This window comes from Falco naumanni, chromosome 13, assembly GCF_017639655.2.
Source record: "Falco naumanni isolate bFalNau1 chromosome 13, bFalNau1.pat, whole genome shotgun sequence".
Lineage (NCBI taxonomy): Eukaryota > Metazoa > Chordata > Aves > Falconiformes > Falconidae > Falco > Falco naumanni.
In genome coordinates, this window is record NC_054066.1 from 25,403,324 (window position 1) to 25,429,831 (window position 26,508).

Here is a 26,508-nt window from a genome sequence, read left to right on the forward strand (position 1 = left end):
CGAAGCCACAGGAGCGGAGCCCCCAGCGAACGCCCATCACAGGGCTAACTGGCTAGGAAAGCCCTCATTTCATAGAGTTGCCTTCAGTGATTAATTGCAGTATTTTCACAGCCCTACAGACTTTCATAGGATGCCCTCAAACAGCTTTGCTGCCTGCGGTTGAGTAGGAGTCCCCTTCCCAGCCAGCCATGCCGACACAGGAACGCTGCCTTCTGCCTCTGCCGGCACGAGCCGCTCCGCATCTGGGTGCCGCTTCACACGCAGCAGCCCGGAAACACCGGCCTTTCTCCCCATCCGTATTTCATAAACCACACCATTGCTTCCTGCAGAATAACTCAGCCAGTTCCATTCCTGCTGCCCATTGACCCACCCCGGCTGGCGCCTGAGTGAACCGAAGCAACTTTGATTTCTACAAACACATGAGTCGCAGGCACTGGTAGAGCTCTGGGGGTAAAAACCAGACTCTGACTACAGCAGGAACGGCTCAGCCCTTAGCGCCTACGGGAGATTTCTCCCCTGCCACCTCACCTCTCGGTTCATTTGTTGCTGTTTGAGAAGGGCCTCCAGAACAGCCATCAGTCACCCTGAGCAACGAGCATGCTCATTTTGCAGTTCTGCAGGCAAGGCACTCGTTCATCACGGGCTGCGCCAAGCACGGGCAGCGCTGTGTCCCTGTCTGGTCACAGCCTTTGTGGCTCCCCGGTCACAGTTAGTTAGGATGTACTGGAATGGGGCTTTTTAGGAACGGTGCTCTCCTGCTCCAGGTTGCAGGAAGAGGTGAACATCTCCCTGCATCTGATACTAGAGAATCCCCAAAATGTTGACTCTCTGATCAGAGGTATGCAACAAGCTGTTCCAGGATTTCTTGATGTTTGTCCTTTTCCATGAGGGAGAAGGCAACTGTAGGGATGTGCTTGCTGAAAAAAAAACCCTTCCGTGTAAAGAAAAATTTCATGGGTAAGGATCAGGGCTGAGCTCTTGGTGTGCCATAAGTCCGAGCCTAGCTGTCAAGCAAACCACAAGCACCGTGATAAATTGATTAACAATTCCTAAACATTCATAGGGGCTCCTCAAATCTTCAGCATTACGCAGGAGGCTCACGGAACTCATCATGCATCCTCACACAGAGGATGGAGTCAAGAACCAGCAGCAGATGGCCAGGGCTGGCCCAGCAGTACCTCCTGCTGGGGCTCCACAGCCACCCCTGGCTCTGCCACCTCTCTTTTCTCAAACAAGTAAAAATATCTACCATCTAACCCGCTGCCAACAACGCAGGACTGGGGGCTCTCATGCATCAGAGGTCAAACAAATGGAGGGTCTGTGTTCCCATCAGTATCTCTCTAAAGGCCACCAGTTTTTACCATGAATTTACAGAGCATCCAAAGGCAATGGCCCTCTCCTTGGCAAGGACTGTGGTTTACATCACAAAGAAGTTAGCACAGTTTCACTCCTGAAAGAGCTCATATTCACGTCAAAGCAACAATTTTACATTTGTCCACAAGGTGCAATTAAGACCTTAACTATGAATTGAAGTAGATTAAAAAGGTGATCTTTAATGAAAGGTTAAACTTCACAGGGAACTTTATACACTGCCTTATACCAAGGGAACAACAACAACAAAAAAGTCCTAGATGGCATTTTGGAAAAGACAGCGTCCTTAATTAATGAGCAAATGGTATTGTTAGCTGTTCGTCAGAACAAAATAGCTAAAGTGTGTAGAAATGAGATTATGAAATCAATTCACAGACTATTTGGGATACATTATTCCACTGCTGTCAAAGAGAATGGCAAGACCTGCAGTTTCTCCCTGGCCTGTGGAAAAGACAAGCTCAGCCTTTCCTGGCAGGAGCTGCAAAGTACCTTCCGAAAGCAGTAATTGTGGCGAACAACCCAGGTCAGCCCTGTGCAAGATACTCCTGATCGCAGGAGCTGCTTGTGTACAGGAGACACTGCAAGCTGAACGTGAACAGCCCTCCCGCGCTACCGGGAGCCGATTTTCTGATCATTTATAGCGACAGGTGAGAAATGCGATGGCTTCTATATATTAAGCTGAGATGGTTTGTACTAAACAGTGTCCTCACGCCCAAACAAATCCTACCTGCATTTAGCCTCACTAGTAGTTCTAGACGGTAATGCCAAAGAATAAAATCGGTACCTGGGAAGACACAGAGTCCTCGCCGAAGAGCTGGGGCAAGGCACAAATGGGAGGTGGAGCGCTGCCAGGCACCTCGGCACACCTCAGAGTGATCTATTAAAAGCAACAGCGGTGCCAATGAAAACTGCTGTAATTAAGTCACAGCTAACCAGGGCCTGTGCCAGGAGACTGATATGAAAGGAAGATTAAAGGAGTTCTCTATTTCACCACAGGAATAATCAACAGGTTTTAGAAATGGACTTATGCAAATGCCTGTCGCGGCAGCTACACCTTTTAAAGCTTTCGTGTGACCTCCTGGCAAGTGTTGGGCACCGCAGTTGTTTTATCAGCCACAAAGGACAAGCTTAATTCAGCAGCAGCTGTGGTGCTGGAGCACGGCTGGGAACAGGGGGCAGGGAAGGGACCAGAGGAGGTGGGCAGAGGGGGAATAGCTGGGGTTACTGTGCCGGAAAAAGGCGTAGGGATGTGGGACATCAAACCACATGACACCAGATTCCATTGGCTCTAGTGTCCATGGAGCAATTCGTGTTACCTTGAAATTATATAGGCATGTATAAAGAATGTACAGAAATATATATTACATTAAGAAATAGTTTGTCCTAAATTGTATCTACGTGAACCTGGGGTAGAAGACTTTTATAGATGAGCTCAGTTCTGAGTTTCCAGCTACTTTCTCCTGCAATCAGAGTCAGGCCTTTCCAAATAGCTACATCCTAGCAGCCTCCTCCACTGAGGAGCAGCAACATCATGTGGCACAGAAGAGACAACTGGCACTCCTTTACACTCCCCGGGCTTCCAAATGCTGTGGGAGACATGGAAATGGTTCCACTTCTTGTTTTAGTTATGCCAGATGGCCATGTTATCAGATCAATTTGCTTGTAAAATTAGGGGATGCGGTGCAATAATGAAAAATGCCGAGATGTTTACAATCTCAAGATCAATATTTTGATGGGTTTTAAATTTATTGAAAGTAATGCTGTAATTGAAGAAAGTCTTTGTAGAAGTGTTATAATTCACAGCGATAAACGTGCAAAGCCACAAACCACGTTATTCCTGAAAAGGCATTGAGATTTATCCTGGAGAAAGTTTCTTTAATAATTAGAGTATTGGACAATCTGGTGCCCTTCTGCGGTTTAAAAATGGTAGAAAAATTATTTAGAAAGGAATTTCACATTGGTGTTTTTGTACATAGGTACATAATCCCTACCAGGAAACATACCCAGCTCTGCTAGCCCAAAACCCAAAAACCTGAAAGATCAGGTGGGTTATTTGGTGGCTCTGTTACAAAGCAAGGTGACTCAGAGCAAGTACGAAGAAAGACAATGTCAAAGCTTCTAGTTCTGCTTCAATTTTCCATATTGATTTTGACTGTAATATAATTAGTAGTTCACCAGGTTATTCTGTACAGTGGTTCCACAGTCAGCCATTCCCCTTAGGGGCCATCCTCGCAGCGAACATCATTACATTCACAATTTACCTTAACCTGCTACGCTCCCCACCCAGACAAGCCTTCGTGCCGTACTGCTTCAGTTAACGTGAGAGACTGCTGGGCTGCCGCTACCTGGCTGTGACACAGCACCACTTTCCTACCCTTTCTTACCCAGTTTTCCTTTATACTGTTTAGGTTTCCTGCTTTTAATGGTTGTTCTTCAGGGGACTGGGCTTCCATTTCTTCACATAAGTCCGCGTGAATGACACTGCTACCCCAGGGCTCCCCCTTACGCACTGAACTGATTTATTGAGCCTCAGGGATTTAAGCCCTTTGCAGATAATGTCACCATGAAATTAACCCAAACTCTACGTCTAATCCATGTTGTAAGTGGACCATCTGCATTATAGACATGACAATCCATGTTGTAAGGAGTGAAGGAAAGAAGTGGGTGTTTTCATCTTGGTGGCTAGCAAAAGTTTCACATCTCGCAAACTATTAAATGTTAGAGTACAAAAAAAAGAAGAGGAAATTATTTGAAATTTCTCTCTATCTTAGGAAACTGCTAAAGTTTCATGAGTATTTCAAAAAGCCCTGCCTTTCTAGCGAAGTTCCTTGGTTCTCTTTGGTGTATTACAGATGTGGATTTTTTTCAGACCAGGTACAGCATCACAGATGCACGGATTAAGATCCCGTGTGGGCTGACTGTATCTTTGAGCATCAGGGGAAAGGGGGAAAAATTTTTAAAAATACAATCAGCGTTGTTCTTTCTACAGAGCAATCCCATGCTTTGTGCAGTTGGTTCATGTGAACACAGATCAATTGCAATTACACAAATTTCTAATTCTTTTTGTGATTAACATTTTCTATAGCCAAATACACATTTACACAGAACCTGGTCTGCGCAATTTTCTCATCCTGCACCATCTCTTGCTCCATTCACATTGCCTCTACATCGCTCCTGTAGAAAGCATTATTGGTCTGGAGTAAAAGCAGAGAGTCAGGTTCCAGTTTTCAGAAGGTTTTGTTTCCTTGCCTGCACGAAATGGTATTTTTCCTTCTGATGCTGCTTTCCTGGGACGGTTGTGCCCTGAAGCCAGAGTAGCTGCCAGGTTCTCACTCTCTGCCCCTGTTTACTGATGACTCAGCCACGAGTTACCAGCCCCCCAACGCCACGGTGCCTCACCACCGCAAGCCGGGCACGAGCCCTGGGACCTGGACACGACCCAGCCTCGCCTCTCTGCCTCCGCAACCCAGACCTCGCCGCAGTGAACACACACACACAAAGAAAACAGAGGGACAAAGAAAAGGCTTCAACCCTCTCCGGAGGGGCTTCGTTGGTTCAGTTCCTTCCGATTTCTTAGGGAGATAAAAACCCTCCACATTTTGTATTACCGAGCCCGCATTCAGGAACTCAGCCACCAGCGAGCAAACTGCTTTCATCCTCTGCAAGACAGGTTGTACATCTAACTGTCAGAGACAGAAAGCGGTAAGCTTTTAGTAAACATTCCCCATCCCTCACAAGATTTGGGGCCACGTGGGTACCATCTCTTGCACAGCACCAATGCATCATCCTTTTTTTTCTTTTTTCTTTTTTTTTTTTCACAAATCATTTACAGTATTCTCAAAAAAAAACACTCACTTCATTGCTTGCTCTTCCCAACAGGTAGCAAGCACGCTAACAGCCAAAGGAATACAAAACCTAATAAGAGGATTAAGTAGAGAGGATTTCTATTTAATATTGTATTAGCAATAGCAGATACCTTGCCTGCGTATTCTAACTCCCTCACAGGATACAATGTCCACGCTTGTAAGGGAAGCTTATTGACATCTGATCAGTCAATATATCTGTTCTTGTTTTTTAATGACCCCAAGAGTTGTTCCCACAGGCTCACGTAATCTTACCAACAATTTACCCTCATCAATTAATAATTGTCTTTAGGGCCTTTTAAAGCCTAGAACCTGCTTTAGCTCCTTTGCAACAATTCTCTCAATCATAAATCAAGACTCGGCGCAGAGCAGGATTAAGCCTCACCAAACCAAACACAGCAGTGCATAACAAACAGCTGAGAGACAGAGACAGGACTCCTGTGCGTGACCAGCTCCAGCACCTACAAACAGCAGCAAAAAGCCTTCCTCAAAGGAATTTGGATGATTAAGGAGTTAGGACACTGGATTTTGGACTTGGTGGGATTGAGTCTTTGCTGCTAAAGCCTGCATGTGACGTTTGCAAGTAGTTTCTCCTCTGCGTAAATGGGGAGGACAGGACTTTGTTATCACACAAGGAGCTGATCAATAAGAGTGTATTAAAGATTCACACGTAAGTGCATTAAAGCATCCATGCTATGCTAATGTCTCCCATTTAAATACTATAAAAAACTCAGCGGGCTCTTGACTGAACCATTAAGTGAATGATAGGCAAATCAGAAGCGTCCAAGAACAAAACAGAATTACATTCTGCTATGAAACACTGGGCAAGTCCTATAAAAATGGGGCTGCATAGTAGTAAATTGCTGGGAGATGAGCTTTATTTCATGGCTCATAAGCGAAAGTGAATCTTTAACAACCTGTCAGTCCGACAGCTCTGCCTCTGGAAAGAACTGGCTTCTCGGGTGCTGCCACCTCCAGCCCCTGGCCCAGCGCCTGCGGGCAGCGGCTCGTCTCCCGGCACAGCTGCCCCGTGCAGGGCCAGCCCCGTCCCTCCACATGGAACCACGGGCTGGAGCGTTCCAGAGGCAGCGTCTGCCCATATGGTGCCGGGTCCCCTAAATACCATGAGATGGCAGAGAGCCTCCCAAGCCTCCCAGGGCTGAGCCCACCGAACGCTGCAGCGAGGAAGACACTGCAGCGAACGCAGCACCAGCCAGTCGAGCTGTGCAAACACCTCTTCAAACTGTGGGTCTATTTTTACGTGTTCTGCTCTCTGCCAAAGAGACCTTATGCTTCAAACAAACAAGTTAGTCACTAATAATGTTATCGCTCCAGTTTAAAGAAGGAGGCACTGAGAGAGATAGCAGCCTGCCTGAAAACAAACAGAAAAATCTACAACAAGGCTACAAACTGAAATGGGAGCAGGGCTCCCCTGTGCCTCAAAATTTGTGTCCTAGTCCAGGGCCTAACCAAAGCAGAAAGATGCAGTGTTAGCTAGCTGGTTTTGTGTTAGGAAAATTGTTAACACATGGCAGTCAAACAACAGGATTGGCAGCAACTGTGGTGCAACAAAATACATTACAAGAGGGAAAGATGCATATTCCAGAGACACGGACCTTGGTGACTGTGCTGTGCTCACTGAACTGGTAGGATGGATGAATTTGGGGAAAATGCACGTTAATACGCAAGATGTCCTGCAAACACGAGTGGCTTTGCTGCTCCCTTAGCTTGCTGGCAGAATGTTTACCTAGCCTTGTGTGCCAGAAACCTAACATGTGCCAATAAATTATCTCTTTTTGGATTACCATAGAAATAACTTGTTTTGTTGCTGGCTGTTCACTTAGGGAGCACAGTGCCATGCTCCAGATTCAACAATAAAAGCCAACAGGGGATCTACACAAATCAGCACTTTGCGGCCATTTCTAGAGGTAAAGGTCTATGGAAACAATAGACAAAATCAAAAATATTACAGAAATCCCTGAGGTTCTGGAAAAAAAAAACCCAAAACAACAAACAGATTTAACCATTGCCCCTTACTTATTCACATAAGGTCATTATAACATTTGGGGTTTTTTTATCTGAAAGTGAAAAGCATGAATTCCTGAAACCTTGAGATGAGAAACCTGCCTAAAACCAGAATGTGTTTTCCCCTCAAGCCAAGTTCTTCACCTTATTCTCTCCCCAGATACTGCACTTGCCTTCAGCTCCCCCCTCCAAGCTGCTAACCTCCTTACACAACCCCTGTCAGGCTAGCGCTTCCATCTCTCTCTGCCTAATCGTTCAACTATTTTCCTTTTCCACAGTGTTGTTTTGTTGGTTTTTTTCTCCTGATAATGATTTCTTATTACCCTCCAAAAGGCATTCTGAATCTGTTTTCCCCAAATCGTACAGCACAATAAATTATCAGGAATTAAATTAGCTATCAAAGGGCTAATAGACTCATTCCTTCAAGGGCTAAATTAGCTTTATCAAACTTTATTTGTGAGGAGAAAAATTTAAAAAACAAAAAACCACCTTCCAATAGGTTTTATTCCTCATTATGTATCCTGAAGCCTATCTTCAATAGCTACTCATGGGACTGAGAAAAGTCAGCTGCTCAGTACAGATGGCCTTGAACTAAAGGTCAAAGAGAAGAGCATGAAAAACGTGGAAATACTTTAAAACCATTCTTGCAGGCAGCAGTTGCTGGCTAGAGTTACCTTTCTGTATAGGCTTCACTGTCTTTGAAATGCCTTCTCAGTATTACCTCATTCAATTTAATTTTACAAGAAATATTTTTGGTTTAGCTTTGCTTTGTGTTGAAAGATATCAGAAATCCTACTTTAAAGAAAGGTAAAAATATTTGCTTCATTGTGAAAGGATTAGGAAATATGGATAGCTGAATTAGCTAAGACATTGCATAATATCAAAGCAGCCTGGACTCTCCATTATACAATAAAAACTTAATGACAAAAGCCCTCAAAAACAGATTACAAGCGCTATTTTTCCCTGCATATCACATTGTGATCCCCACTGGTAGCCGAGTAGATGAAAAAGCTATACTGGACATTATTACATCTAGGAAAAACACTAGGTAAATGCCTGTTGTCTACAGTCCCCTTCAGCTTGCCAACTGACAGCCAAGCAAAATAGAGTATATCATTACTTTGACATTACCACTTAAATACTGCTCTCCAATCACAGCTTACTGCTGCACTCTGTACAGTTTATTTCCGATGCACTCATCAAAACCGAGATTGTATGAAAACAGAAATCCCTGATGTAACCGGCACCGAATCTCTAACATTTATTTGTAAGACCCAGCAGCCTGTGCTACCAATATGGGCCAAGAAGCCTTTTGGGTACAGGATCTTCCCTTACCTGGGTGAGGCTGGACCAGATGACCTCCAGAAGATTCCATTCCAACCTGAACTCTCCTGGGATGTGATGTTCCTCCCAGACTTTCTATCCCAAGCATGAACGCCGAGTTGCCTGGTTCTGACCACTACAATGTGTTTCAGCAACAAGATACACCTGTGAGCAGACAATCAAACCCAGATGCCTTTGGCAAGGGAAGTAGATGCTTGGTTACAGGACGAGTGCAAACATGCAGCAACAGGGGTTGTTTGCTAACACACACCCAATCTGAGGAATGGAAATATTGATATGACTTCATTTGAAGTGGAAATTAGGGTGGAAAACTTAAATTTTGTAGGAAGAAATGGTTAAACAATGCACAACAGAAACAGTTTGTAATAGATACACGAGGTGTTTTGAGGAGCTGAATGTGCTCAGCTCTACAGTATTTGTTGGGAGCTGAATATTTCTGCACAGAAACAGCATCTAGTGAGTCTAAAGAGAGCCCTTTAAAATTAACATTTAGTTAATTTTAAGAAGCACTATCACTGTCATAAAGGGATTTTATTCTTTTGAGAATCCTATGAAACAGGATTCTTTGAGGCCTGCAGGAAGCCTTCAGGAATAATTTGCACAACCCAAAAAATTAGCACAAAGAGGGGAAAAAAAGCACTTTAAGCCTAAGGCCTAAAGCCAGCTACCTCAGGTAGGCTCTTTCAGGCATGCTGGACACAAGAGACTACACTTTTAGCAAAAGCTCAGCAACCAAGAGACCCAGAATGGCTTAAAGAAGAGAGAGCAGCAGAACGCAGCTGATTATTATTATCAAAAAGTTCAGTGTTTCCCTGTGAAATTTGTGTCTCTTTTGGCTGTAGTTCATGCCACTGGAAAAAAAATAAATTTCTAATTCATTTTACCTCTTGGCAGTTGCACTGCAGTTTATTGGCCAGGGTTTGGTGGCTGCTCTGCTCTCTACAGTACTTATTGTTGGATAGTTCAGGTCATATTATTTCACCCAAGAAAATATTAATTGCTGTGACAATTCTCAGTGCTCATACAGATTTCTATCTAACAGATAAGCCCCTAATTCTGTGAATACCTTCTCTCCCAGTCAATGGGCTCTGTTGAAACAAGATTATACACTGAAATGAATAAAAAGAGATTCTATAGCGAGTAGCTAAAATTAGTGCTAAGGGAGTCACAAAGCCCCATGCTTCAGGAATGAACCACATGCCGGCTGGCGACAGCCAGATTTGCCTTTCACCTATGTCTAGAAAAGGACAAGAGCTAAAAGTATCTGAGAAACCCTATTTGTTTTCTTTGAAAGCCTTCACCTTGGCTCTACAGAAAATAGCACGCCATCCATATTGCCTTATCTCAAATTAAAGGATGCGTTTCCAAGTGAATTAGCAAAACAGTTTGTTTTAAAGGAAGAGATGAATTACAACTTAATTAAAATGACGTAAGGAGGCTGGCAAAGGAAGGATGAATTCAGACCAGTCCTAAGGGAACTCCAGTCCTCACAGCACTTTGAAAGAAGACATTCGGGTACCATACATTAAGGATTTCCATTAGTTATTCCCAGGAGGCACAAGTCTCCTCAGGTAGATGGCTTCACAAACACACCTCTTTACCACAGCATACCTCCCAAGCACAGAAATCACTCACTCCAAAGTAATTTCCTATTTGGAAACAAAAAAGCATGGAGATTGAATGGGAACACAGCAGCAGTCTGCTTCTGAAAGATTTAAAGTCACAGCAGACAGAACAAAAGACGTGCCACCTGCATAGCATGAAATGCAGCTGTAAGTTACGGCGCAGCAGTCAGAGGGTGTTCCAGCATGCTGTCCCATGTTGTAAAGCCAACAGTACTCTTAGCAAGTAGATAAATGCAAGGAGAGTATTAACTTCAGCAATATATACGTCTTTCAAGAAACTTGTTTACCAGCTGCTTTTCTCCAGCAAAGTCACATTCAGTAATTAACAACCCAAGCTTTACGGCCTACGAAGAAGTGTGTAATAATTAGCTTACCTTGTTTAGCCCCATGTTGCCTCCTTATTTGTTTCCACTCACAGGATGTTAGTTGTCCTCAGGCTGTTGGAACTGAGGCTGCAGCAAATCTGCTGAGGCTGGAGGAGCGAATCACAGCAAGTCCTGTGGGGCAAGCACTTACACAAAGCAAATTCAGCCTCAGTGATCCCCCTTCCCAGCCACCCCACACACACCGTAGCCCTTCATCTTTTCTTTCTTTGGAGACTCCAAAGTTCAGTTCACCAAGTTTTACCTTGTTAGGCAGAGCCCGCAGACGTCTGGGTCCTCTGGCTGTAGCTGGTGATGCTTCTTATCAGGGCTTCATTTATACACGTTTCATCCGTTCTGCTTGTATGCGACTGTGGATCTCTGTCTTCAGCTTCCCAGAGAGCCTGGCAGACACCCGTCCCATGGTAGGAGGGCTGCCTTATATCTGGAGATAGCTGCATGGGCCCCAGGCCTGGAAGGCAGCGTATTTTTTAATTTACAGGCAGGGGAAGGAGGAGAGGGAGGAACAGGAAGACCAGTAGCAACTGGAATATGAGCACATCAGGAGTCCAGCTCAGTTAACGATGGGCCTTACAGCATCCATACTGGATTCATGCCTTTCACAGGAATCAGGCACATGGAGGAGATATGCCTATAGAGGGAGAACTGGCTTTCATTTATACACAGATGTTTGTAATTAGAAACAGAAATAGATATTTTGGTTTTCTTCTAATACCGTATGTAATACCTTTCGCTTTAGTTATTTTAAAAATACCTAGCTTCTTCCAGAGGTGACTATTCACATACATTTACAAAGCAAACAACCCCACCATCCCCAAACCCTGGTCCTTCTTGTGCACTATGAACTGCCCCGTCTAGCTTGCACCTGCTTTGAAGGCTCTTGGCATTAAATGCACACATACATTTATTATGTCGCGTTATATTTTGCTGTGAATGTAGATGTTTTAGATATCTGGGGCTTTTATGACTCATCTGGACTTTTTCCTCTGGTAAATACACCAGAAGACATTGCCTTTCCAGCCATGTTTATAGTTCTAAACGTGAAGATAACTGCAGTGAGTGCATCAGTCACAACGAATGCACCACAATACATCTTCTAGACCACCGAGGCATTATCCTGTCAAGCCCCTGCTGAAATGTGCCTCTTTAGCTTTGGTTCAACATTGCATTTCCAGCCCTTGCCCAGGCTCGGTCCTCCCTTCCCAACCCATGCAGTCCTCAGCCATCTGCCCCCCAGTGCATCCCCACAGCCCAGCTGGTTTCTCTCCAGCACAAATCCCCCCGCCAGCCCTTTCCCGACCAGGCTCCCCAGGCACAAAACCTGCCACGGCACTGGCCTGTCTCCCCTCTTGAGACTGCAGTTCCCAAATATCTGCTCTTGGAGGACTAGCACTGCTTCACAGCAGCGCAGGTTTGGAGCTGTAGTAATTTATATCAAGTCTCCAGCAGAGTTGGCTTAAAAAGCTCCTTTTTCTTCTCTTGAAATACTCATTAAGGCAAGGATATAGAGACCTGTACATGCTGTTATAGCCCCCAGAGAACGCTGTGCAGGACCTTGCAGTGCCACACAATTATGCTCAAACTTGGACACCTTTCATCATATAAACTGCTGCCTTGCAGCCCTGCCCGTGCTCGGGTGTGCAGTGCTAACAGTATTCTGCATCCAGCACCCAAATGACTGCAGGCACCCAGATACCGCGCTGAACGGGATGCGAAGGTCCAGAACTTAAAGGCACATTCAGGGTACATTTAATTATGGCCTTTTCAATAACTGGCAGACATCTGTGATGTAAATAAACTAACTCAACTAGAATAAATGGGATTATATCTGCCGAGAAATTTGTCCTGAACTTATTCTAGCACTTCAAGCTGGCAAATATTAGGGGCTGAATACAATAATAGGCACTCTGTTACTGTGAGGTTTTTGGCTCAGAGTACTTGACTGTCATGGTGTCACAGTAAAAAACTTGGGAAATTTTTACCTAATCTTTGTGGCATGGGCCATGATAAGCACTTTAAGCACTTCCCTCTATAGAATTAACACTATGTTCCATTTTCTCTCCAGGCAGACATCTACCCTTTTGAGCTTAAGCTGTGATTTTGTAGTTGTATTTGTTGTAATGTTTAAAGGAAGACAATAAAAATAAATAAAAAAAAAAAAGCAGAAGAAAACAGATGGCCAATACTTCAAGTTAGATCCAGTGGTAAAACATTAAGCTAAGTGAAGAAATGCAGCAGGTCTAAACTCCTTATTCTTTGTCTTTTTGACACTGCTGATTTCAAATGTCCCCCAAGCTGAACACATTTCTCTATAATGTACCCTGGTTTAGACATCTGTCCTCATGAAGGATTCTGCCTTTTAAAGATAAATAGGGATATCTTGTACAGAATGGATGTCGTTTGACTGATTTATTTACACCCACAGCACTTCTTGCTCCACCAACAATTTTGTTTTGCCTACACGATACGAAACATACCAACTGCAGTGGTGGACCTGAGGGTGGAACTGGGTGAAGCTGCAGGGCAGGACCAGAGGCATGAGCAAGGAGAGAACAGCTAGGTCTGGGAAGCAATGAAAGGCTTGCAGCAGCCCAAGCAAATGGAGACACCCTGGGTGAGCATCTCAGGCTCACAGGAAGCATTAGCCCAACGTGGTGAAGGTCTTTGCAGTCACGAGAGTGTGATGGAGCTAACAAAAAAACCAGAAGCAAGATAAAACCTAGGAGAGTAAAGCTCAAAGATATGTAATGCTAAGAAAAGGTGAAAGCTAAGTACTGCTGAAAAAGGGCTTGGAGCCCTGAGCACACATGCAGTCTCTCATTTGATATTCCTTGAGTTCAGAAAAATGGAACTTTGTACATTTTACACAGAAAATTAAAACTGCATCAAAGAAACAGCTGACTTCATCATCCATGCCTCTTAATAGGAGCATCCTTAAACAGGTTCAGTGCTCAGGTCATAAAGAGTAATTATAACAATCTATTCGAAAGAAAACAGACTGTATGTAGAGTAGGAATGGGAAATATGTTAACACATAGTAAAAATAAAACGATCAGTATGAAACGGGGAAAAAAAAAAATTGGCTTGGATTTCATTCCCCAGGGCTGACTGCGCTGTTTCCTGTACCTTGACTATTCATGAACTTTCTGGTCATTCCCAATTTGTTACTGCCCATGCTTTTCTCGTCCCTGTTATGGTCATTCCGTTGATTTTTCTAGCTGCTTTTATCCAAAGCATATGTTGTCAATGGCCTTCTTTCCTTATCTTCAGTGCTTTCAGTTACCTAACGTAACGTGGTACCTGGCAGTTCCAAAGTACATGTATCTTGGCTGATAGATTACAAATGAAAAATGAATGCTCTGGGACATCTTAATAGCTTATTTCCACGCATGTTTCCCACCAATGTGCCTCTGCATGTCTCATACATGTATCCAAATAGATCACAACATCAGTCAGTATATTCACTAAATTGATTTTTTCTTTCAGTGCTGATAGCAGGGAAATCATCAAAGATGCTGAAGCTTCTTTATTGAATGGCAAAACTTAAGCGGCAGTGATTGAAAGCTGCCTCGCATAGACCAGAAGGTATTTGATTTTAATCAGTCAGGAAGGAAATGGCAAACTAAACGAATATACTCTGATCTTCAAAAAGAGGTTCTCCAGGGAAAGAGGAGAGTGTTCTGCCTCTTAAAGGTTAACAGCCTCATCGTGCCCTTTCTGGTAACCTGATCCCCGATTTGTGAGTAGTTTCCTTCCCTCCTTCCACACAGAAGAATAAAGTTGTGCTTCTGCAGCTTTGAAGTCACTGGAAGTTTTGCTGTTGAACTTAACGTGGGATGGACTTCAACAGTCACTTGTGTTCGGTGCAGGAATAAGCAAGCACTGAAAGCACCGCGGTCCTGGCATCACTAATACACAAATACCATGAACAGAAGCCAGGGCAGACGAAAGAAAACTAACCCCCTTCCCAGCCACACACACATGCACGCTGGTCCATGGAGGAAGAGCCAGACCACCTTCAGCAGCAGCCAAAGCAGCCTGCCGTGCAGTGAGACATCAGCAACCTGCCAGAGCACAGCGCTCTGTGCCAGCTCTTTCCTGCTTTACGATGACACAGCAAGCACCATGACCTACCACGGCACCCACATCCTTTCCCACAGCATATTTCAAAGTACGTGCCAGGCAAATTTTTTACAGACACAGTGACATGGGACTTGACAAGGACCTCAGGACGTCGCTTGCGATGTCCTTGTAACTGTTCTGTGCTCCAGCACTGCCAGGCTAAACTCTAGGGAATCACTGACAACTTATTTACTCCCTATAGGTGTATAACTTGGGATGTGAGCATTTGCATTTACAGGCTTAACTCTGTGTTTGCCTCTGACGTGCTCTCTCAGCCTCTCAAGCTCAGCGTAAGGAACTGAAAGAAGACATTTTTGCAATGAAAGCCACTGCTTGCTTCTTCACTGTATTCACAGCTAATACTGGTGCTGCTGCAATGTATGGTCCTAGAGAAGGATATTGGCTCAAAATCCTTATTTCCAGAGTGATTTAAATAATTTGGACCACTATGAACATAGGGTGTTTGTGCTTCATGTTCTACAAGGTTAGTGTGTATATGAGCAAATGGTCTTTGAAATGCTCATCAGTAGTTTTCTCTTCTGTTACAACTTTCTTTGCTTGCATCATCCAGGTACTGTAATACAGATTTTTTAAACCCTGCTCTGGAATTCCTAGGATCATAATAAATAGATCAAATGAAAAATCTTGTTTTCTCTCTCTTCATTTATGGAATCTGTCTCTTGATTGGATATTGCTCACGTTTTATTTTATACTGAGAGATTTAGACACAATGAGAAAGGAAGAGACAGTTAAAACAAGACTTGGGAACAGAGTTCTGAGGTCTATCAGCTCTGGGCCTGTCCCATGATGTCAGGCAAGACTTTGGGAACACTTTGCTAAATTTTCATGAAATTTCAGGTTTGAAGGAATCTTTGTGAATAACTGGAAATTGATTTCATGATACCTTGATACTGAGTTCACAGGTGGTAGCTATTATTTCAGATTTCAGAGTGCAATCACAACAGATGAAATCTCAAAAGTTCTAGCAAAATAAAGGCTCTACTTTTGTTCCATTCATTTCAGATTTTCTTGAAATCATGGATTAGGTTTAGATTAGTCCGCTCCATAATGTAAATGTGGAAAAGAAGGAGTAAAACTCAAGAGTAATTTGCTGCAGGCCCGTTTTTTCTTGAGTGAAGCTGAGTGTAAGTTTGGTAGGAAAGAAAATCAGATAGTAATAATCTAATTTAGAACCCAAAATGTATATTAATTTACCCCTGGCTTGGCATGAACTTGAGGTCATTTTCAAAAGGTTCTTGCTGCTGGGGTTTCTAGTTGACTGGTAATGTTGCAATGTATCCAGTGTGCTTCCTCGGTCTTACAGCTGTTGTCCACTCAACCAGCTGGAACATAAATGCTTTTTGATAGGACAAGGGAGAGTGGTTTTAAACTGAAAGGGGGTACATTTAAATTAGATATTGGGAAGAAATTCTTTGCTGTGAGGGTGGGAGGCGCTGGCCCAGGCTGCCCAGAGCAGCTGTGGGTGCCCCGTCCCTGGCAGGGCTCAAGGCCAGGCTGGACGGGGCTGGGGGCAACCTGGGCTGGGGGGAGGTGGCCCTGCCCATGGCAGGGGGCTGCAATTGGATGAACTTTAAGGTCCCTTCCAACCCAAATCAGTCTATGGTTCTGTGATCTCATTTAAATCTCTTTGCAGCAAAGTGACTCAAGTACCACCATTACATTCTTGTTCCTGGATACACTTTAAATAAAATCAGTATGGCTCCCCAGAGATTACCTTGTATTTCTCTGGAATTCCAAAGCCAGAGCATTAAAATAATGAAAGGAAAAATAATGGGAGTAGAACCAACTTCCTGTCCGGAAAGAATAAATCACTGTCTGTGCCAATTTCTTGTGACTGACCCAGGACTCGGGTCTAAAGAGCAAAGCCTCTGAGCATGTTCCCAGGAGAGACTTGACCCGCTCTTAATTGCATGTGCAAGAAGCGGGTGGTAACTTCACTAGGAGCTTGTAAGTGAGATGTCTACCCACGGGACTGGAGCAATTTCCCATCTCAGTCTCACTTTCTAATGCCGAATTCTGGGAAGACAGCCTAGTCCTCAAGTGCTATTTGCTGTGGTTGGAACATCGCCGAATTGAGTGCTCCTTAGTGTCTTACACCTTGGGAAAAAGACTCCCCCTTTCCCCTCCAGACGCACGGCCTCACCGCAGTCAGGGTTCAGCTGCTCTCTGCTGTCTGTCTCTGGCTGGGTCACTAACGGTGGTCCTTCAGGCTCTCTTTTCTCGCTGCTTTAGCTCCCTGCCTTGCTTCTGAGGAGATGGTATCTTTTCACATACATCCTCAGTTGAGAAGAATATATTTCATCCTTTGTTTTTACCCTTTCCCAAACCCAAACACAACAGTGGGGTTTTAATGCCAATTACTCTATTATACTATATCTGGATTAATTTCTAAATCTGATGTAGACTGCTAGCTTCACTCCTCAGAAAGCTTTCCTGTTTTCTGTTCTTATCCTCCCCCTGTGAAAAATTCCTGTTCTTCTGGACCAGTTTGCCACACTGTGCAGCACACAATGTTCTGCTTTTCCTGTTTCAAAGCTCTGGTTGCCTTGCTGTTTCTGTGTAAACTGTATCATCTCTCCCTGAAACTGTAAAAGCTTGATGCCGTGTATTGTGGAACTGTAGCTTCTTGATTCTGCAGTATGTTCTTACTGCTGGGGTGGGCTACACTGACTGGGTTGAGTTATCAGATCCTGTCAGCATGTAAATACTGGGAAGGAACTGGCCCGCTTCTGTGAATTGCAAGAATATTTCCTGAGTCTGAGCCCTCCTGACACCTCTTTGCAGTGGTCCACTGCCTCTTTCCTTTCACTGCTGCAGAAAATACTTCGAACTAGATACTGTTGTACATTCAAACTCTTGCGATATGCTTCACACAACATCTTGATCAACTGTTTCGACTGCTAGGCTGTGGGGAGAGGTAGGACAGTCTTAAGGGAGAGCCTGAAAACTCTCCAAGCTGGTCATTCCTCTTGCCCAGATCCAACACACATTATACAGAGCTGCTGCGACCTTTCTGCTGATAAGTCACTGCAGAGCTCCACAGGGCTGAGCAGTCATTACTCCTTCCCGTGTAACTGAACCAAACCGCGCCTGCAGCCAATACACAGCAGAGAATTTATTGACTGTCTCTGGAATTAGGCAATTCTGTTAATTGTCTTCATTTTCCAGGACTCTGTCATTCTTTTCCTGAACCATTAGTGGCACAGCTATTTGTGTGCCAGCATGAGCTGCCTAGAAAAAAAAAAAACAACAACTAAAATTGAACAGCAAATGAATCAAAGACAAGGACAGCTACCTCTCAAAGATAATTGCATTCAGATATCCTGGGGAGCCCTTACAAGTTCCTTTTCAGCTTCCACAGTTCTTTTCCCTCATTGTGGCTTTGGTTTGAGGAACCTCGGTTAAGCAACAAGGCATTCCTAAGCAATGCCAGCAATGAGTCAAAAGACTTCTTTCCTTTTTCATGATTTACCTCCCCAGTGCTCTCTAGCCACGCCAGACTCCCAAGCAAGGACTTTTTTGCATTTATTTTTAATTTTTAAGGATAAAATGATTGGGGTGGCTCTGCCCTTCCCATCTAGAAAGCACATTAAAGAGCACTATGACATTGGTAGGACATAAAGAGAGAAACTGCACAGCATGTTCTTTTATTCAATTGCTGATATTTTTTCCCTTTTCACCTCAGCCTGGATGTTAATCCCTGTACCATTTCCCACCATGAGCATGTGGTCTGAACTTGGACATACTTTAAGTAAATGCAATTGGAGTCAATAACTGCAAAGTTTTGTCTACACAGAGTTCCTGGACAAGAAATTCACCCAATATTTTTAATACACTAAACTCATGACACTCAGTATACATATTATGTCTTATTTACATATAATTTATCCATACTTAATTCAAGTCTGTGGTACCACAAACACATTCAAAAAATCATATTTCTGCCTCATTATCTCTTTGATCACAAAGAAACAGTAACTTCCGTACACAGGATTTCTTGTTCTTTTAAGTGAGGTGGTTCTAGCATGGTTGTGATCCTACAAAAATACAGTGCTAGAGTATAGTACAGATTTTGAAAAAAAACCTGGTAACTCGGGGTGAACAGTCCTCTGGCAGTTTTGGGATACCATCCAGCATTTTCAGATTTGGCAAACTGGAGAATACACTTAAAAAGAGACAAAAGAAAAATAGAAATTGAGATACATAATCTTGGGAAATGTTGAGAACAAAATAGACACTGATAAAAAACAAACAGTAGATTCAAACATATTTGACATTTCTTGCAGAATTTATCTAATAAAGAGCTAATTAAAAAAAATCAGGTTTCACTCCGTTGCACAAGTTTTATATCCTCAGACTCAGTAAAGCACCACACATTTGGTTTGGAGTAGAACCAAACCAGTCTAATGCAAAAGAGGACACACTGTTAGCCGAGACTGAATTTCCTAGACTGCTGAAAAGAAAAGATGCAGATTGCAAGAAGCGCAACTCAAGTTTTACCCTTCTGTGACAGGGAAACTGGTCTCTCTGCAAACCTTTTTGCACTTCTGTTTCTCCCAAAGAAGTCCCTGTTTTGTGAGCATGATGCCAAAGCAAGATGAATGGCTCTACCTCCTAATCCGCTGTCCCTTTTAAAAAGCACATCACTACCTCTAACCTCAGCCATGAAGACTGCTGTTTTGTTCCTCGGAAGAGTTTGGTAGAGCCCCAGCCCCTCCACAAGCATCGCACAGGGTGTTAAACCACATGCTGCGGTGTTTGCTTCTGTGCCTTCTGAGGTGAGTGTGGACTCCAGTGCTCAATCTCAGCATCTAACTCGGGTTTATCTGTGCTTGCAAATGATTCATTCTGTCTTCCAACCTGGGCAGTGAAAGTAATACCAGTGTAATATCAATATTCAATTGCCTTAAGAACTGGTAAGATTTGGAGCAGAAACATAATTAGTAATTGTTTAAAATTGCCTTTCATCTATTGTTCTCCTGGACCTTTTAATGTGAAAATAAAATGTGAGATTCATCATTTTTAATTTTCTTTTTAAATTTCAACTTGATACCTGCCCATCTACCTTTGGAAAGCACAAGCATTGCCATCACACTGTCATAGGGATGCCTATTAGACTGAAGGAAAAACCATACTGGAAACCCAGAGAGGTTTTCATTTAACATTTTCTTTTAAACTTCTTTTTATTTCTCCTTCCAGGAAGAGATGACTCCTGAGACACATGCTGTAAAGTTTATCTCAAAAATATCAACAATGCCTTCTGTAGATGGCTGACATGACTCTCTGTAGCCAGGGAAAACATGCAAGCACGCAGATTTCTGGAGTTCAGAAGGAACACACTTTGTCCTCCTTTCTGACCTGTGTGCATTATTTTTTTTTTCCTGGCAACAGGGTTTTGGAGTCAAAGCAACAGGGGAAGAATGGAATAGGAGTGTGAGTGTCAAAACATGCGTGAGACTTAGAATGAATTATCTTCCCCTGAATTTTCTACTCTCTCTCGGATTTGATTTTTTTTTTCCAATGTCCAAGGCAGCTCTGTCAAGTCTACACTACACTGCATTGCCTGCAACATATACCTACCCCGAGTGGGGACTCAACCAGTGCAGCTTTCACAGCGCTGCCACAGAGAGCAGAGTCCAGAAAACATCAAATGAAGGTAACTTCATTTTCTCTTGCTTTAGCTCCCATCTTTCAACACATCCTTCTGATTCCATCTCTGCCATGTAATGCAATTTAGACTTCCTTTGGAAGAGATGAGGGATGCAAGGAGACTGAAGAGAGCTTGAGTAATAGGTAGTTTCTATTAATAAAAGAGAATCTAATTTATCTGCTCTGTCTCTAAACTGGATCCACGGACTTAGTTCAGTTCAAGAACTGCCAGTCATGAGATCAGAAAACCTCCTAAACAGTTTGTGAATATTTTGTGGCTATTGTCAGATACTGGCTCACTACCCCATGTTGCTGGAGTATTTACCATAGTTGAGACTATGTGAATATAAAAAGATTGCTTGGGAGAGCTTGCTGTATTTGAGAACCTATTCCTTTTGAACTCTCTCACAAACATTTCTTCATGTTGATCAAATTTTGTTGGCTATGAGATGGTAAGACTTACCATTGTCTATATCCCTCTTGAAATTCACAAGGATTCCTCTTGAGTATAAGGGATTCCAGTGGAGTGTGTCTGAAGTCTGTTAGTCCACTTAGTGTCATGATGTTATTTTCAGCAAGTGATAAGTGCTGAATCTGAGGTACCTTTGGCAGCTGTTTGAAGGATGTAAAGTGGTTTTTATTGACATTTAGTTCTCTGCATCTGTAAAGTACAAAGCATAGGACATCACTGATCACATCTGTAATAGTATATACCTTGTAAACCAACACAGGGATGGCTCTTCACGTAATCAAAGTCATGGCAACTTAGGGCTTCCAATGAGATATAAGAATTTGATTCCTCAAGACCTGCTTTCACACTGGTTTTACATTTGTGCTGTTTTTGCCTACCCATGGACTGCAAGATCAGATCTCTACATTTTATACTGTCAGCTTGGATTATATTGTACAACGGATACAGCGTTATTCCTGTTCTCAAGATTACAACTTTCTATATACCTAGACAAATGACAACATAGTAGCAATAGATGGATTATAAAAATATAGTTGTTATGGTCGCACTTGGTTTATGTTCTACCACCTCTTCACACAGATTCCTTCAGTGTTCAATAACTTTCCATTTCAGCACAAATTCACTTAACATGATGAGGCTCATTAATTATGCACCAGGAATAGAGGGGACATCACGTGGCCTTGCGGAATATTTTCAACTTGGGGATGACATAAACTCAGAATAGCAATATAGTGATGGATTCTCAACATAATAACCCCCCAAAATATTACATTTTTGCAGTTCTTAAGAGTCTGCTCTAGCTATTACTTAAGTAAATAATAATTTCGATTTCTATGATATTATATTGCATAAAAATAGAAACAAGACATTTTGCCTACCTTGGCAACCTTATGGCACTTAGGTCTGTCAAAGAATTGTCCACCAACCAAAGTTTTTCTACCCGAATTAATCTTTGAAGAGTCCTTTTGAATTTTTCCACCTGATAATGGTCACCCAGGTCCTGAAATGAAAGGTTCAACTCCTGGGAAAGGAAAAAAATAAGATCAATCACTTACTTTTTTTTTTTTTTTTTGCTTTCTAATAACTTTATCATTAAATATCTTCAGTGTCAGAATTGGTTCTATTTTATCATGCTGCTTTTATAACAATATGGTAGTTCCATTTGCCAAATTCACACTAGAATCTTAGTGATGCACTGCATAATTCTTTGAAAGTAAAGAAGAAAGAAACCACCACTTAAGCATATGAATCTTACTGTCCAGACCCTCTTCCCTCTTTGAGTGGGGATGCCAGTGTGCGTGCTCCGGGTGGAGAAAACAGCACTAAGTGATTGTGGCTTATTGGTTTGGTTTCTAAACTTCTCTGGAAAAAAAGTGCTGGGCAGCAGCCAGCTATCAATATTCCCCAGTCGGTATCATATGTTTATGCATAGGGAGAGGCGTGATCCAGAGAACAGGATCTCAGTGTTAGATGAAGTTACTACCTGGCTTCCTCCGTGATCTTAGGGAGGTCGTAACTTACTGCTGATCGAAACCATCAATAATGTAGTACCTCCAGCCAAAAGAGCTGCACAGGCTGGTATGAGGAGAGAGTGAAAGAGCTGAAATGAAACTGGTCCATTCTCTAAGCATTCATTTATCATCAATTTTTGAGGAAGGCACTAAGCAGGCAAAGAATGTCACTAGTTTGCATATGCCCCAGCGCAAATGAAGCCCTGTAAAAACATTCTTTTTTTTTTCATTCTTTTGGGTCATAACCTAAGTAATAGTATATTCCAGCGTTTCTTCCAGCTAGAAAAAACCTTCTGTTTTACAATGTCACGGGGCCAACTGGAGCTTTAAACCTGCTAAATGCGACAAGCAGCCAACACATTATTATTTGGCTTATTTACTACTGCAGTACAAAATATTGATGAGAAAGTTTTACAGCACAGTTTTCCCAGTTCTCTTGCAGTTTCTTTTGCCACTTCTCTGTGTCAGTTACTTGTTTTCTTTTTTTCAAAGTATGTTCTTCTCCTCTGAAAAATAGCTCTTCTTCTGAGGGCCCTAGTCAGAAAAAAAGATTTACAATAATGGATGTGATATGGAACTGGCATTTAGTTGCTTGCTGAAATATTATCTATATGTCTGGGAAGATACCTGAAATGAAGAAGTATATATAATATTATAGGTGTGTAGGTTTCCAGGCTTCTAAGATGTAAACTAATGTGAAGATTTTTCTATCATTTCTGGGTTCATAATTCAGCAAGCAACCTAAGGTCGTGATGATGTGGTTAGTAAAAGACATTTCTTCTACAGCTCAGAATAAAAGGTTTTTCTAAACAGTCGAGCATAAGCATATGAATTCTAAAATACCATTTCTATATATTCTTTCACATGCTATAAGTTTATGTAACAGTTATGTACTTATCCTTTAATTATCCTGAGAAAGGGATATGTTTGTAACTTTCAGATCACTGACAACAAATGCAACTGGGATCAATGGCCATACTCAAACCCTCAATTGAATTACAAATGACACACGCTGAAGACAAAGTTTAAAGCCTACTGAAATTCTCAGAACTATGGACATCTTTAAATTTCTAACTAAAGCAAGGACAGTGTGGATTTTTTCCACTGCTTAGTCCCAAAGATGCAAACACTGGATTTTGAAATCCACCTTTCATTCTGTATTTTTGAGTGTGTCTCCAGATTGTAATTGGACCAACTGAGTCTTAAAATAAAACACATGTGCCACTGTTTGCAGGACTGGATTTCACACTCAGTTTCTTGTTTGGCATATGGCTATTGTATTCTGAACAGTAATTAAGTATTAATGAACTTTTCAGAAAAGTAATCAACACCATGTTACTCCTAAAAATTCACAAATTGTACTTTTGGCTTTTTCCCCCATTTTCAAAATTATGAAGGGTATTTTCCTGGTGGTTAAAAAAAGTAAGCATGTACAATATGGGATAGAATCCTGCCCCTTTTCAAAACAATACCAAACCCCATGATTTAAGCTCGTAATATTTAAGGATATAATGTTTGAGTAGATAGAGTTAAGGCTTAAATGTGAATATGTCTTTATGATCTTTACCTTCTCTCACTCGGGGACAATGGAGCTGATTTCCTTGAACCTCATGTTCTTCTATGTCACACCAGCCGAGATACTTGAAGGAATCAGAAGGAAGCTTAAAAAAGGCACGGTAAAGTGGAAACATTTGAGTTTTTCAGTTTCTGGCATTGTATTTTCTCATATTTCTTGCCTTACTGTGGTAAAAATAATATTCATACATGTTTACAATGTCTTCTGCCTTAATACCATCTGCTGAATAGCAAAATTATGTATGGAAGCAAGGATAAAACAGCATGCATTTGTGTATGCATATGCATGTAAACACATTCCTGGACAAGCTTACATACAATTTATCCTGAGCAGAAGTGAGGCACTAAACCTAAATACAGAAAAGCTGCCACTGCATTTGAGAATATGAGGTTTCTGTCCATTTTGCTTTTCCACTAAAACATGTTCTATAACCTCCTGGCCATCAGTTTCCCAGGAGTGCGCAAGGAACAAAGTCTCTAACGCTGCCTGTAGTGTGTAGAGCAGGTGTGGTTGGAGTCATGCCCAACAGACACGGCACCGTGATTGCCTACAGTGGGGGAACACCTCGGTGCAATGCAGCTTGACATCTGCTTGAACTTCCAGTATTTCTTGCACTGGAAACCATGATGATGGAGTTGAGAGGTGAGGAGAGTTAGAGCATGCACCTCTGACTCTGCACCTTCCAGTGAGAGCCACATCCAGGAGCTGGTAAATGCTGTGGGAATTCGCAGTGTAGGTGTAGTTTACCAAAGCCCATTCTGGTTTACTTCTATGAATTGGCTCAAATATTGGAGAGGGATCTTCTTGCAGGATATCTGTATTGTCACCTTTCATACCTTACACACAGCCTTTTCAGAACTTACTATATACTTACCCTTTGCACCCAGTTCAGTGCATGGTGCTCAAAGGCTGAGTCAAATCCCTTGCCACTGCTGACACCGTATCATATAATCTTATTTATAATCTGACCTAGCTTTGGAAGATAAAAGGAGGGAAAACTATCAGCTTCAAAGCTGAGGAGGAGATTTCTGCCTTAGTTACTCTTTGTCAGTGTCTCTCTTTTATAAACCTGTAATCAGACTGGTAAGCCAAACACTTACTGGGGAAGGTAGCCCAGAACCACAGTTCTGCCTGATGATTCCGCTGTTTTGTGATAAAACCAGTGGAACAGTGTGTGCATCACTTAGGAAGGAGCAGCAGGATGAATAGGATTTACAGAAATTTTGATTGCTTGTAGTCAGACCTGAGGAACTAGAGAGGAGATGTTAAACCAGTAATCAATTCTGTTCAGAGAAATGCAAACTATAACAACAGAAAATACAGGGTAGCAAGGGGTAGGACTTAACACCAGACAACAAGCCACATGATCCTGCAGTCAAATCATAGGTAATCCCCTCTAGTCCCTTAGTGGGACGTCTCACCTCAGCACCATTTGCTTACACTTGCAAGCCTTTCACAGATATGTCCACATGTTAGAAAGGGGAACTTACTGGCAGTTTGTTAGAAAAACAGTTTTGGAGAAAATGAAGAACTGAACTTGTTCAATAGCATATGTCCCTTTCTATCCTGTATAGCCCTGCTTTTATGGGTCCAGGTCGTATGAAAAGATACTTCAATTGCATATCTATTTTAATCCCTTGAGTATGTTTTAGTAGAATATCAAGGCTCCAGAGAAAAGCTAAACTTTGTTCAATAGAGCCTTGAATTCACGTGCATGTGTGCTTTGCTACTGCATTGCCTAAGAACACCTTCAAAAGTATATTTTATATACCCCAAATGATGCTATTTCTTCAATTGTGCATCAGAGAGATTGAATAATTTGCAGATTGACAGCTGCAATTTAGAAATTTACCAAGGAATAGTTTTTTTTTTTTTTAATTTAGTAAGTATGCGCACACAGAACTATAATTTAACTTTCACTGTATAAGCTTGGTGAGAGCTTGCCAGAAAATATCAGCTGTCAGTAAGCATCATTAAAACAATTATAGTCAGGAGCAGAAACGGAGAATAAAAATGCATTTTTAAAATGGTCTAGTGAGGATGGTAATGAAAGTTTCATGTTGAGTGTAACTGACAAGCTAAATAGAACATCAGTTAAAACGTACAATTACAGATTATTGGCAAATAATCATGAAGAGACATATACTGTTGACCTTAAAAAGATTGCCTTGCCTCTTTTAAGCACCAGCAAACCCCATTATTACATCTTTCCTAGCTTTTGTCTGAAAGTGCACACAGACTACACAGAGCAGTATTAACATAGGGAACTACTCCTCCCTTCATGCTTTATGTTTGGGGTTTTTTTTAATGGGATCAAACCAGCCACAACAAACCATAGGTAATTTAAGGGAAGCTGAGAAAGCTCAGCATTTTTGAAAATAACATTTACTTAGGTATTTTTAGAGGTTATCTTGAGGCAAACAGACCATTTTTTCATGTGTGTGCTGCTACAGATCAGTAGACATTCACACACACAGCAACTCTGTGAAAAGAGGATTTACATTTGGCCAATACAAAGAAAAAATGGAAAAAAACCCACCTCTGGG

At 42.2% G+C, this 26,508-nt stretch overlaps 1 protein-coding gene across 1 annotated transcript; it reads right to left on the reverse strand.

Moving 5' to 3' along the window:
- Positions 1 to 18,705: 18,705 nt before the first annotated feature.
- LOC121096946 lies at positions 18,706 to 25,394 on the reverse strand. Its single transcript, XM_040613598.1, has 7 exons — positions 25,384 to 25,394; positions 25,063 to 25,144; positions 23,954 to 24,047; positions 22,802 to 22,920; positions 21,754 to 21,896; positions 20,867 to 21,064; positions 18,706 to 18,919 (listed from the first exon to the last, which is right to left on the reverse strand). The coding sequence occupies exons 1-7, from the start codon at positions 25,392 to 25,394 to the stop codon at positions 18,808 to 18,810; spliced, it is 759 nt and encodes a 252-aa protein (XP_040469532.1). The 3' UTR covers positions 18,706 to 18,807.
- Between the last annotated feature and the right edge of the window lie 1,114 nt (positions 25,395 to 26,508).

What these genes read in the sequence shown, in the direction of transcription:
- LOC121096946 (XM_040613598.1), bottom strand. An exon ending in TTGTCCCCGAGTGAGAGAAG is followed by an intron (nt 22,921 to 23,953) that starts GTAAAGATCATA and finishes TTTTCTGACTAG; the next exon opens with GGCCCTCAGAAGAAGAGCTA. An exon ending in CAAGAGGGATATAGACAATG is followed by an intron (nt 18,920 to 20,866) that starts GTAAGTCTTACC and finishes TCTCTTTTTAAG; the next exon opens with TGTATTCTCCAGTTTGCCAA.